Source organism: Apteryx rowi, unplaced genomic scaffold (genome assembly GCF_003343035.1).
Source record: "Apteryx rowi isolate R43461 unplaced genomic scaffold, aptRow1 scaffold_580, whole genome shotgun sequence".
NCBI lineage: Eukaryota > Metazoa > Chordata > Aves > Apterygiformes > Apterygidae > Apteryx > Apteryx rowi.
This window is the reverse complement of record NW_020450850.1, coordinates 62,258-76,351: the sequence shown is the minus strand read 5'-3', so window position 1 is coordinate 76,351 and position 14,094 is coordinate 62,258. Positions and strand designations below refer to the sequence as shown.

The 14,094-nt window shown below is 40.9% G+C and overlaps 1 protein-coding gene across 1 annotated transcript; it reads left to right on the top strand.

Moving 5' to 3' along the window:
• Positions 1–3,635: 3,635 nt before the first annotated feature.
• STOML3 (stomatin like 3) lies at positions 3,636–13,290 on the top strand. The gene is given in 9 exon segments (XM_026082540.1): positions 3,636–3,887; positions 3,890–3,938; positions 3,941–4,000; positions 7,431–7,534; positions 8,396–8,468; positions 9,713–9,795; positions 11,278–11,481; positions 12,143–12,277; positions 12,430–13,290. Coding segments are annotated over 9 exon segments (1,161 nt in total). The 3' UTR covers positions 12,631–13,290.
• Positions 13,291–14,094: the final 804 nt, after the last annotated feature.

The window sequence follows — 14,094 nt, the reverse complement described above, 5'->3', positions numbered from 1 at the left end:
TGTGAACTTACTGAGGTGCTGAATTTGGACTCTAAATTGTCCCCATTAAGCAATCAAAGAAGGTTAAGCTAACTCAAATTACTCTAGAGTTACTATGGTCAAAGACAAGTACTGGACATCAGCTGTTGGGCAGTATTTTATCAAGATGTAAACAGTCTGTGTCTTATTCTTAAAACATACATTGAATGGTCACAGTTTGCATGTGTGTTGGAGGGTGGTGTCTTTTGGTTGGGTGGATTTTTTTTGTATGAACTTTGGACAACTGAAAGATATCTAAGAGACTGTGAAGCCCTGCTTCTCCAAATGAAGTCAGGTGAGAAGTAGTGAATGTCCATTGTATTAAACACTATTCTCCTGAAACAGTATACTTCATAAGTGGTCCCTACCTTCTGGGAAACGTCCTTTATCAAGAAGAGTATTGCATGCACAGCTGATGTAGTTTTAGATAAAAGATTGTCATCCGTCTCAGACAAGTGAACAAATTGAGCAAGAAGCATTATAACTTTCAACAATTATTCTCTAAAATAGTCATTTTGGTTCTTACTGAATCATATTGAAGAGGATTTTGTAAACTGAATAAACTTTCCAGTTATTGGGATTAAGGCAATTTTCAATTTCCTAAAAATATCTCCTGATGTAAAATCATTTTACTAATTTTTTTTTTCCCTACCTCAGGGGTTAAGTTTGTGTTCTGTATTACAGCTTGAAGTAATCAGTAAACTGATTTGTCCTGAGCTCTCATGCTTGCTTGAACACCATTTTTAAAAAGCCAGGGAAAAGTCTGCTCCTGAGACAAACCATGCCAGATCTCTCCCTGAGCCAGGAATATGCTGGGAAAGGGCTGTTACTTATGTGACTTAGCTCTGTATTAACTAGGATTTTTTTTTTTTTTTTGATTGTTCAAGTTGCCTTTTAGTGCCATGGTTCAGCTATGCTGAGAGACTACAAAGATAAGGTGCAGTGAAATGTTCTCTGATATGAAATCTTTATTTGTAACCGCTAAGAAAATGTGTTGGGGTTGTGTTTGAAAATACAGGTTTCAATACTTCTTTCAAGTGCTTTAATTGCAGCTGTACTGAATGTGAAAGAAATTGAGCAATTAATTGTCTTTTTTTTTTTCTCTCTCATTTGCAAATGAGTTGAGTATTGTGATCCTTGCTGGGCCCGGAAAAAGACTTAATGTGGTTTGAGTATTCTTATTTTCTTGCAAATTGTCTCCTTTTCTGGACTGAGATGGGAAGAAGCCTTTTGGTTGACTGTCTTTCCTATTTACCCACCTTCCAGGGAAGTGTAGCCCCTAAGGAGTCCCTCCTCTTGTCTCCCCTCTCTTCTACTACTGAAAGCTGGTGCCATTTTCACGAGAGGAGGAGCAAAATAGAGAACTATAGAGGATGTTCCTGCAAGTAATAGGATGGAAATGTTAATCTCTGTCCTGGCCCTTCTAAATTTCAATCTGGAGGAGAGGAATGAGAAGCCCAGAGCAAATACATTAGTGTGTATTCTGCGGTTAGAATTCAGTGCCAGGAAAAGAACAGGCTGAGAGATCTTGGGGGAGCCAAAGCTGCCATATCCAATGCAGGTGAGGGCAAGAGTGGTATGGCCCAAAAAGGGTCAGAAAAAGACCGACTGAAACCTAATGTTATATGCAAATCTCATGTGAGGACTGGCTGGTGACTTCCCTGAAATCTTTGGGATTGGCACTGCTAAGAAATGCCCATGTGTTTGAATTGCAGTTCTCAGTGATTTTAACAAGGAATCATGACCTGGAAGCTTGGTCTATAGGATCATGCTTGGTCTATAGGATTAGGTCTCTTCAACTGAGCGATGGGATAATTGGTAGTAGCAAATGGAATCTGAGGGAGATTGTGAAGAGATTGTCACATTTTGGAAATTTGGGGTGATTGGTGCAGAGAAAGTTCAATGTCTGCCTGTATGCTGCTTACAGGTAGCACCTGATCATCATGCCTTACTTGAGTCTTTTTTTTTTTTTTTAGTTGTAGGCTTCAGCCATATTGGCACAGTGCACAGGTCCATGCAATACCACAGGCAGGTGGCTGCAGAACCACATTCATCTAGCGTTGCACCCAAGCCAATAAGCCCTGCTAAAGTGGCTTTGGATTCTGGTTTTCTTTGTGGTACTACTCTGTGCCACAGAGCTGTACCAGGCTGTCAACTTGCAGCCTGTAGACTGTGCTTTGGCCCTGAGTGCTCATGTATTTTCTTCTCAGTGTGTTTTATGGCACTTGAAGATGTGAGAGCTAGTGACTGTGTTATCCACATACTCCAGCATATCCTTGGGAGAATGGATTGACATTGCGCTGCCTTTGACTTCAAATTTTTGGAATAAAAAGGAAATAAAATTGTAGCTGAAATTAACACTTGTATGACTTTTTCTGTGTTCCTGGAGATAAAAGAAAAACACCATTTGCACCATTTGCTCTTCAAGGGGTGTATTTACAAGCACCTTAGAGAATTCTCAATAAACAGCAGGGGAGCAATTATTTCTGTTAGATATTTTAATATGTTTTGCTCATCTATCTGATGGTGTAAGCAACTGTGTAGACTGTAGCATTCAAATGGCTTGTAATAAATGAAATGATTTTCAGTAAAACAGATTGCTCTAAAACCAGAAAATAAAAAATTGGGGTAGTTTTAAAAGTTATGTTTTCACTTCTGGAGATACTCAAAAGCACGTTTTTCTTCTAAGTGTTCACCCAGGTTGCCCTATTAGTAAGCATGTGTCAGGAAAGGGTTTGAACTTTACAGCTAAGCATGAGACGCCAAATAATTAGAAAAATGCAAAAGATAAGTTTAAATGGACATTGTGACATGTTAGGGAAGATACTGAGATCAACACATGAACTCCAGTTTTGCAAGCTGCTTGTGGCTTTCATTGTGATTTAAAGCATCTGTTCAATGGTTTAGTTTCCTCCCTTTSTAAAGCTGAGAAGAGGATCCTGTGGGGAGCAGTCAGCTTTGAATGATTCATCTGGGACCAATRTGATTACTGAGGTGGATGGAGACTTGAGTGAAATGAAGCTGGATCCAGATCTTCCAGGACACTCTAGGTGATGAATGCCCACAGAAAATATAACCATATTGTTAAGGCCGCTATATATCAAAGTTGTAAATTACATATGAAAAATCACCTCTCTTTTTTTTTCTCAAATAACATGCAATAGTTTTGTGTCTTTTGAGAAGGCTGCTCTCCCCTGCTGTGACTTTCATAAATGACTTAGTCTGAAATGTTAGTGCTTTAATTTTAGTGGATTTGATGTCAGTGTTGAAAGAAAAGACCTTTGAAAGCTGAAGAATGTTCGTATTTCTGGGAAAATTTGAAGACTTTGGAGCTGAAATGCTTCCAGTGTTTTTAGATTATTTAGCATGACAGGGCTCAGCTTGGTGGGTCTTTAAGTCCTATTGCGATGTAAAATATTTAAAAGTGGCTCGTGAGTTATCCTGTGCAGCATGGAGACTTCACCCTGGAGGATTATTTATGTTTTAAGTGTTTGGGATCTGAACTACAACTAAACTCCATCATATTAGGAAGTGCAAAGCAGAGGGACAGTACTCAATCTTTTCCCTCTGGTTTTATTTTCTTTCTCTCTTTTTTAAAAATTTCTCTCTGGTGACAGATGCTACCAAGATGCATAGAAATAATTTCCAGCTTGGATATTGTCATGGATGAAACTAACTGGGCCAAGTTCATCCCCAGCTGGAGGCCACAGAAGACCGTGGAGTTACATCAGAGACAACCATGATCTGCGAGACTTTGTTTTTGTAAACATCCCCTCCTCACCAGGGTAACTAAATCCCAGAGAGCTGTCGTGCAAGCAGGGATTTTTTCTGTCACCATGCTTCTCTCTTCAGCCCTGTGCGTGAGTGCCGTGCTGTTTGAAGGTATGCTGCTGTCTCGTCTGTGAGGGGATCAGACCTTCCCAGAATAAGATGGATCCCAAGAGAGAGACACCCAAGAAAAGCAGCACAGAGCATTTAATTGGTAAGCTTTGGTGGCCTTTTTTTTTTTCCCCATTTTGTTTGTTTTTTTTTCCTAATGATTATAAAAGAACAAAACCAACCAACCAAAGTATATTTGAACCCAGGGCTTCATCGTAGGTATCTCTTATAGACTGAACATGAAAATCTGAAACCTGTCAGTGATGCAACAAATTATCTCATACTGCCCTGACAGCATGCTTCAGCATTTACCTTCTGGCAAAATGACCTCCAGGGATTAGAGTGGCTAGTTCAGCCCCTGGGCCATAGATACGTAGGGGCGGGTGGAAAGGGAAAAGCATGAGTGGTTGAAGGATGATAGAAGAATTTTTCAGTCTCCCCAAAAGACACTTCTTTTGTTTGGACTTGTGTGATTAAGACATGGTGTTCCCTTCAAGCAAACAAACTGATACCAAGCAAAAGGTTTTACAGGCAGCATTTGCTGTTGTCACCATTGTGTTTGGCCATAAGAATGGAGTGGGACAAGCATGAGTCTTTGCAGGATTGATCTGGTTGCTTGTAGAAAGCAGATCGTAGATAAGGCTGAGGCTATTCCATCTCTGTTACTGTGGGAGAAAAGGGACATTTCCACCCACATTTCTTTATAATCTTCAGAGGACAACTTGGACACAAGCTTTTCATTTGCTTTTTGAGTTTGGCACCCACGTTATCATTTTATTGGTTGAGTGTATCAAGAAATACCAAAGTGAATCTTACAAGTGTTCTGGAGCTTTTCTGCAATTGTTTATTGAGGAGCTCTAACATTTTGTAGTATATTGCAGCTCTTGGTTTGCTATGGGCTGTAGACCCAAGTGAGGATTTTGGTGGTTGTGACTATCATAATTCATATGCAAGTATGGCAAAGCAGGTCACTGATATGTTGGGTTGTGACTGATCCTTATTCTTCCCTATTGTGTTTTTCTAGACTCTTCCATTTGTTTTGTGGTAAATGGTGTGAAACTTTGGGGCTAACCAGAGAACATTTGTGGTGGGTTTTGGAGACCTAGGCCTGACTTCACTATTTAGAAGGTGTATTTTCATTTTCTGCTTTTCTCACTGGAATCGAAGTTTTCAGTGCTGACATGGATGTCTAGGACAGTTCCTATGGAGAGTGATTCAGTTGTTCTTTGCCAAGTTTTGGATGTGTATTTTTTTCCCAGAGTAGTGTCATTCCTATCAGGGATCTTCGCAGAAGGAATCCAAACACAGGAATCCAAAACTACTGCGGATGATCTGGGTGGTTTCTTCATGACCAGTCTGGCACTGCAGAAAAAGACCTTCAAGTGTTTTTCTGTATGCTAATTGTTTAGGTGAAATAGAGAGCACAGAACATTGTGTCCTGATGAACAAAACCCCTCATGATTACTATTTCTCCAAGCTTTGGACTAACAATTATGAATGATGCTCATTCCATGAATTTCCTTGATCTCTTTCCACTGATTAAGAGACACTCAACTGCTTGTACCTGCTGTAATTCAGGTACCTGCTGCAGCCTAACCCATCACTAGTGAAGATCAGGGTGGCAAACAAATAGCTGTGAAAGTGTTATGTTTGCGCACTGAATCTTAAGTCTTGTCTTCAAATACACAGCCTTAAGGTTGCATGGTAATTCACTCAAGTGATCTGCTCAAATCATTCCTGCGAGCAATTGCAGAAGGGTTGATGATACCTCATTGGAGAACCACAGACTTCAAATTATTGTTTGTTGGAAAGAGTCAGAATGAAAGCCAGACTCATAGTGCAGCAATGGCGCACCCAGCTCTCGTGGAAAACATTCATAGGAAGGCCTGAAACTTGGCTCTATTGGACAGAAGCTTATTTACATGTGAGTGATTAAAAGTGTAGTGGGAACCTCAGAGGTACGAAGGGAAAAACTGCAAGGAGCAAAGGACTCTGTTGCAGCATCCTTGTTTGTAGTTAACATGACTTTACTGCCAGAGCTAACAGTGCAGGTAGGCACAAAGTTAACTGAGGGGAAAGAGCTGGAGAAGGGGTATTTTGTGTCTCATCTTCCCAGACTGCCAGTGTACCCTGACAAACCAGTCAGTCCAGCTCTGCTAGTATGCTCCAGGGGACTCTCCCCTTAGCATATGCCTTACAGAACAGATATCTTCATGCTGTTTCACAGGGTGACAAGTGTTTCTCAAAAACTTTAAAGAGAAGTGCTTCATCCTTTTTATTTATCCATTTCTATCTATATATGAATTTTCTGTAATGTCAGAAATTCCTATTTTTCTGAAGTAACATATCCAAAACCACTGAAAATTTTTGCATCAACATGGGGATTGATTTTGGTTTTGCTTTGTTTGTAAGAAAAGCAGAAGTAAGAAAGGAAACAGTCTTGTATGGGAGCTCCCATGAAAATAATGTCAGGCTTCCCCACATGTGCTTTGCACAGCACACTAGCACAAGACTAGCATAGGCGTTACTGAACATTGCCCGTTCTCCAAGGAGGCCTCTGAGCCTTCATCCTTTTCTCCTGCCTTTACTGAGGCTCAGAGGGAAGGCGTGGGGCATGGGCATCTGCATTCAGCTTCCGTTCTGCTGAAGGTCAAGCCTGCAAAAACCCTCCTCTGGCTCAAACCTTGCAGCCAGCCTGTCCTCAAGGCTAGCCCAGCAGCTCCCTTGCTTCCTTTGCTTTTCTCATCGCTGCTCTACTGATTCAAGACTTTTTTTTTTTTTTTTTGCCTTTCAGCACTCTGTCCTTGTGTCAGTGCTGTCCTGTTTCACCCTTTTCCAGATCTCTTCCATGAGGGCTTCAGCAGCTCCAGCTGCTCTTCTCTTTTTGAATGGCAACTCTTTGATCCCCTTTCCCCTACAAAAGACCCTCCTAAACTTTTAGTACTTGAAGAACTCAGCACTGCTTTCGCTCCAGACACTAAAATAAAACAATTAATATTTTGGGATGAGAAGAGTTTGAACATGGTGAAAGGACTAGCTGAGGCATGAGTGTGCATTTTGATAAGCACTGATTTAGAAGCTTGTCTTCCAATGGATGAACTGGTCCATTGGTTTGCCTCAAAACTTCCATCTAAAGATAGCAGGAGTTCCTCTCATTTTCTGTATTTCCTGCTTAGTACTGTACCAAATCTTTTGACCCAGCCCTGATATACTGACAATGATTCACGTCCATGGATATTTCACTTGATGATTTATTTCTCCTTCATATCCCCCAGTCTTGGCAATGCCTTTCACTTTTCCTCTTCCTTTCCTGTTGCAAAATGTACTTTTTGAACCTTTTAACCTTTTGTGCAGAAGGGATGTCTGTCTGGATGTTTGTTTCAGTGCTTTATGGCTTTTAGTGCGTGCAGGAAGGCAGGACTGAGCCTTTGGACTTCGCAGTCTCTCATTATTGCAGCGGGCTAGATCTATGTCCCTCACATAATTCATCTCAAAATTTGCGTTCATTGTTTTTCTTACTTACTCTTCTGTAGCTGACAGGCGGGAAGGAATTGGTATCTGTGGCTGGATCCTGGTTTCCCTTTCTTTCCTGTTGGTGCTTATTACCTTTCCTATTTCCATCTGGACCTGTATCAAGGTAAGCTATAGGGATTTGGAGCACATAAAGAAAGCTCTATAATCATCATGGTAACTTACATGTATTGATTTATTTATTTTGTTAAAAGGAAGTACTTCACATTCGTTTTCTGGAAACCATAAGATCTTACAGCAAAGTTGTGTATTTGAGACAAAGAGCTCCAAGTTCTTCCACAGACTTTTTGTATCACCACAACTTAGATGTTTAATTTCTTCTCATCTCAGCTTCCATTATCAGTTAGACTTCCCTGCTTTACAACAACACTGGCTGACTAAATCTACAAATTTTTCTAGAGAACACTGATTTGATGCTGCCAGCAATAGTGATAAACAAACATGGGTACTGATGAAAACAGGAGCCAGTCCCTGCCTTCAGGGACTATTCAACTTAAGGCTACAGTCTTTGCAACACATGGGTATAATATGATTAATTTAAAGCAATTTTTTACAGCTGACCTTCTAGGGTGATTGTCCTGAATGCCAGGCCATGAAGAGTCCTCATACACTAACTGAAGTAGTTGGGTAGATTATCTGATGTGAGAAATATTTTACTCTGCCTACAGCTCCTCTGAGTTTAGTACTGGCTTTGAAGCAAAGCCATGGGTAGCTCCATTAGATCAGTGGCAATTCTTGCATATTTAGTCTGGCTTGTAAGCTATTTGCAAGGCCAGGGCTTGACTTTTCCCAGCAAAGGATGACGTGAGGAGAAGGCATAAAATTTTTAGACTTCCAGATTTTTTGCTTCTTTTTTATTAGTTGTATTTATTTTCACGTTTAGAATCTCAAAGATTTTAAAAAAAGTCAGGCCAGAGAGCAAGAATAGAATTAGTTATTAAATTCTAATTTTAAAATATTTTCCTAGGTCATCAAAGAATATGAGCGTGCTGTTGTATTTCGGCTGGGACGCATACTGTCTAAGAAAGCAAAAGGACCAGGTGAATGCAAGCAGTTTTATTCTATTAAGATGCGCTGTTTTTTATTCTGTTAAGATGCACTTATTTTATTAAGATACATCGCAACCACACAGAGAATTGCAAACGTCCATGAAAACCTTCATAGCATGGCCTCGCTGCTGTAATTCCTTTACCTACAAGCCTGTGGCTGTGCTGTTTGTTTTCCTGGTTAAATGATGATGCCATCCACTTGTCACCACACAACACAGCAAAAAACTTGGAGAACCTTGATACCAGATATGGCTATGCTGAAGTGGGACCTAGAAGGTTTAAATACAGTCTTTAATTCTGCCACAGACTTTTCCTGAGTGACCATGGCTGCTCTCTCTGTACCTCAATTCCAACACCGCTTGTTTTGTCTACTCTTTAGCTGCCTTCTGCCCTGAAAATAGTAAATGTTTCAAGGGCAGGGACATTCCTGCACTCCGCATCTACCCAGAACTTGTAGCATTTGCCTAGGATCAGGTTACAAATTACAATTACAGACAAACCCAGTAACATGAGGTATTTGCATTGGTGCGGTTACCACCTCTGCTCAGTGAAACTGTGCAAACTGGAAGTTCAAGTGAGAAGAAAAAGCGATACTCTCCTTCCTCATGGGCCACATGGTCCAAAGAGGAGGTAGGGCAGGGCAGAGCTATTCTGCCTGGCTCTGGGCACTTAAGTAAGGTGCCTAGATTAGAAACATAGTCATGTCAAGTCTCCCTCTCCAGTGAATGGAGAAAGTGGGGACTCCTTCACAGGACAATTCAGACCTRGGACAATTTTCCTGATGTGAAGACCTACAGGTGGTGGATGAATCTGGACCTGAGAGGTGTCTTTTCTGGGGACACACATATTATGCTGTAAATGGCTTATGGTCTGAAGAGRGGAAACTGAACAAAGGCACTTTAGTAATTTTTACCGAAAGTCAGACGGCAGATTTGAGAACTGAACCTCAATCTGTACATTCTGAGGCTGGAGCTCTAGGCCATTAAGCTGAAGTAAATTCACATTATTTGCAGATGTCTGCACTTCCTTCTGTTACTTGAAAATTCGAAATCTTGCTGTTGTTATCTCCTACAGCAGAAAGGACAGCTGTAGTAATAAAGCAGAGCATGGCTCCCTGGCCCATTCCCATACCTTGTGAATGTTTCTGTATGTTTGTTCTGTACATACCAGGATAGCTGGCTCTTGAATTAGCTTTCAGAAGCAAGCATTTTATCTTATTTATTCTTATTTTTCAGGTTTGATCCTGATACTTCCTTGTACAGATATTTTTATCAAGGTTGATCTCAGAACTGTTACCTGTAAAATTCCTCCACAAGAGGTAACTATTCTCTAGCAGTCATTTAGAACAAATAAAACACAGAACTGATTTCTGGCGTGATCAAGAATAATGTAAGCATTTTATATTCTTGCAGTTGTGCACCCATATTGAATTTAGCTTATTTGCTGTATCTTCTGACTTCAAAAAATCATTACAGGCCCAGCAATGATGTCAGCCTCCTCATGCTGACATTCAGGACTGTGAGATAAAACATAAAGAAGGCCAGGTTAGAACTGCAAAAATTCCTAATTGTATTATTATTCCACACATGGAGATGAAGTAATAAACTAATGTAAGATATTCAGAAATTAATGTTCCAATAAAATTGGATCTGGCAACTCACCATTCAGAAAAGCCTTCACTGAAGTTATAATCACTGCTTGTAGGCTTATACACTCTATATGTGTCTTAAAAGCAAATTACATATATGTAATAAATCACCTTAAAGTTAAAGTAATTTGCAGACAATCCTCTACAAAGCTCTTATCCTAATAAGAATGTAGAGGCTTATCTTTAAGCATTTTGTTGAAAAAAATTGACCAAAGAATTTAATCTGAAGAATCAGTTACTGAGCATGAGGCTCCAACCCCAGTATGGTGCAATGTTTTCTGCTCAGGGAATTGGCCTTGCTGTCCCCTTCCTTAAGCAAAGAGAAGAGCAGAGTGGTAAAGCATTGGCCCCCAAGATCCCTTGGCCCCTGGGCTCTCTGTTGTGTTCTCCAGGAATGGTTTCTTGTACTGTTGTCTTTCCATAATCACAAACAGCCTTTTTCTTAGAGAAGCTAATAATGTGGTTTGTAGGGGTGCATGTGGCACCCTCAAAATGGAAGGCAGAGAGGAAGGCGGTAAAAGTACTTGGGCACTTAGCCAGGGTTTCTGCAAAGCACCTAATTGCAGGCAAAAGATGCTGCAGTGGAGCATCATCAGTGCTCCAGCAAGGCCAGATGCCTGCAGAGCCACAGGGAACTTGCCTCTACTTGCACTGGCAAAAGATGATGCAGTTTATTTATGAATATTTATGTATTTTTCAGGGTTTCTTTCTCACAATTTCATTTCATTTCCCTTTTCACTTTTTTTTTTATTTGCTAATGTTTCTTATAAATATGTTGTTTAGAGAAAGTAGCACAGATCTTCTGAACTACATGCAATGTATAAAAACAGCAAGAGCCCTTTCTACAACAAAGGAGCAGGATAGCTGTCATTTATTATTGCAAAAAAACCCTCATGCAGGTTATGAGATTCACTCATTACTGAAATAGCTGTTTAAAGGTTATGTACGACATTTTGCGCTGGTTTACACTGTCTGTGATGCAGGATAACTTCCATGAAGTTATTTCTCAGGGGAATGATAAAGAACCCCAAAGAAATTCTTAGTTTCTTTGAATTATTGAGGCTTTTTCCTCACTAAAGGAAACAAATTATTCCCCTTCTGTAGCAGGGGTTGTTGGATCCTTTTCTAATTCTGTACATTTCTCCAACACAGATTCTCACAAAAGATGCTGTTACTACCCAAGTTGATGGGGTGGTGTACTACAAGATTCACAGTGCTGTCAGTGCTGTCGCTAACGTCACTGATGTCCATTCAGCTACCTTCCTCTTGGCACAGACAACCTTGAGAAATGTTCTGGGTACAAAGAGCTTGGCTCAGCTCTTGGCAGGTCGTGAAGAGATTGCACACAATATCCAGGTAAATTTAGCTCTTGAGACTACTGACAGGCATGGAGATTTGTTCTGGGGGCCAGGATCTTAGAAGTGATCTCTCTTTTTTCTTTAACAGTGATAGCAAAAGTCATCTTTATGTCTTTTCAATTATATATCTCATTGCTTAAAGTAGGAAAGAATTATTGTAAAGATATTTCCCCAGACTCTTGTAGAAGAGTTATTTCCTGTCAAAAAGCAATGAAGATTTTGAACTTAACCAGCGAATTGAATAAAACAGTATAAGCAGTCTTTGCACCGAGATTGTTGCAAGCTCTTCAGCATGAGTGATGAGTGAGAAGTCTACTGTTTGTAGGAAGCTCTGCCTTGAGCTGACCCTTGATTGGAGTTTAAACTGGCATTAGAGAAGCCACACAGGAGGGGGCCTTTATAAATTTCCTAGTTATGGGAAAAACTTCAGTTACCCCTTCCCAGTTTCAGATACCGACGTCACCCAACAGAAGTTTCATAAGGAACAGGGCTGTAGTATCTGCCATACTCACACCGCCTCTGATGTTCGTGCCGCAGGAGTGCTCCGTCTTTCTGTTGTGTAGATTTGCACTCCACATTTCCATCTAAGAGGCAGGGTAAATCACATGTTTTTCTTTCTGCTGTCACTGCTACTGTTGGATTGTTTGTTTGTCTCTAAGACTATCCTCGACAGCGCCACGGAGCCATGGGGGATCAAAGTGGCTCGTGTGGAAATCAAAGATGTCAGGATTCCTGTGGCGATGCAGAGGGCAATGGCAGCTGAAGCAGAGGCCGCACGAGAGGCAAGAGCTAAGGTGAGGCCCACAGCAATGTTCAACCCCGGCTGCAATGTCCTGTATTTTTGTGTTAGGCATCCAAGTGCATATTTATTTTCTCCCCATCCTAAAGATGTCTTTTCCCCTCTGTTGAGTGTCACGGTGTCATTTCCATTTCTCTTACTCTCCAGGTTGTGGCAGCAGAAGGAGAAATGAATGCTTCTAAAGCCCTCAAGCAGGCCTCCATGGTGCTGACCGAGTCTCCAGCAGGTCTTCAGCTGCGCTACCTGCAAACATTAACTACGCTGGCAGCAGAGAATAATTCCACCATTGTCTTCCCTCTCCCTATAAATATGCTTGAGGGCTTGGGGCAGAAAAATAGAGGGGGATAGGCACTGTTCTACTGTAATTCCTTGTGCAGAGAGATTTCAAAGGTTTCTCAGGAACAAGAGGTTCCAGGATACCAGAATTAAATAAGATTGCATGCTTTGATCCTCTGTATCAAAAAAGAGTAAAAATAGTTCAGTTATAGCCACACATAGCTCTCACGTCAGGACACTGTATTTGAGCACAGAAAGTTGCAAAACTGAGACATCAAGCAGTTTCAGCTCAGACTTATCTCCAGGTGAAATGGCAGACTATGTAAAAGGCATGTTGGACCTAACATGAAATTTTAATGATGTTTTCACCCCATTTTACAGATTTGTGWGCGCAGTAATAATTTGGTGATTTGTCTCTTAACAAGAACCTAAGAGCTCTTGATTAGCTCATCAACCTACTCCACACAGGAAAAAGGTCAGATGCCACCGCTGAACTTGAGCCCTATGGAGTGGAAAGAAGGATTTATCCCCTAACCTTAAAGATATTCTTCCAGAACTACTAATAGAATTACTGGATAATTTGTATGTGACTGGAACAGCCAATTATTTATCTTATAAAAGTAATAAATAACAGTTGCTTTACTGGCTTCAATGGAGTTTTGCTTGTGTAAAAATATTATAAGAATCAAGACTTTGATTTATATGCTCTTTGGCATATCACTGAAATTTCTATCAATCAACTCTGTAATAAAAGGAAGAGAATATATGTCTGTGTATTACAGCCACATTTCTTAAACTTTTGAAAGCTGAGCCAACTTTGAGGGAATTGAATTGCCCTATATTAAATTAAGTATCTTTCTTTCCCCCCACAGGAGGTTTCTTATCCTCCCTTGCAGATGTCATAAAATAGTGTTACAGGTTTTGATAGTATGAGCCTTCCCCACCCTTCATCTGTGCCATCCCTGGCAGTTGAGTAGGGGATGCTGGTGATATCTGAGTTCACAGCCTTCAAAAATCACAGAATCACAGAATCACAGAATGGTTGAGGTTGGAAGGGACCTCTGGAGATCATCTAGTACAACCCCCCTGCTCAAGCAGGGTCACCTAGAGCACGTTGCACAGGATCACATCCAGGCAGGTTTTGAATATCATCTGCAGAGAAGGAGACTCCACAACCTCTCTGGGCAACCTGTTCCCGTGCTCTGTCACCCTCACAGTGAAGAAGTTTTTCCTCATGTTCAGATGGAACTGTCTGTGTTTCAGTTTGTGCCCATTGCCTTGCATCCTGTCACTGGGCACCACTGAAAAGAGTCTAGTCCCATCCTCTTGACACCCTCCCTTAAGATACTTGTACATGTTAATAAGATCCCCTCTCAGTCTTCTCCAGGCTGAACAGGCCCAGCTCTCTCAGTCTTTCCTCATAAGAGAGATGCTCCAGTCCCCTAATCATCTTTGTAGCCCTTCGCTGGACTTGTTCCAGTAGTGCCACATCCCTCTTGTACTGGGGAGCCCAGAACTGGACGCAGTACTCCAGAT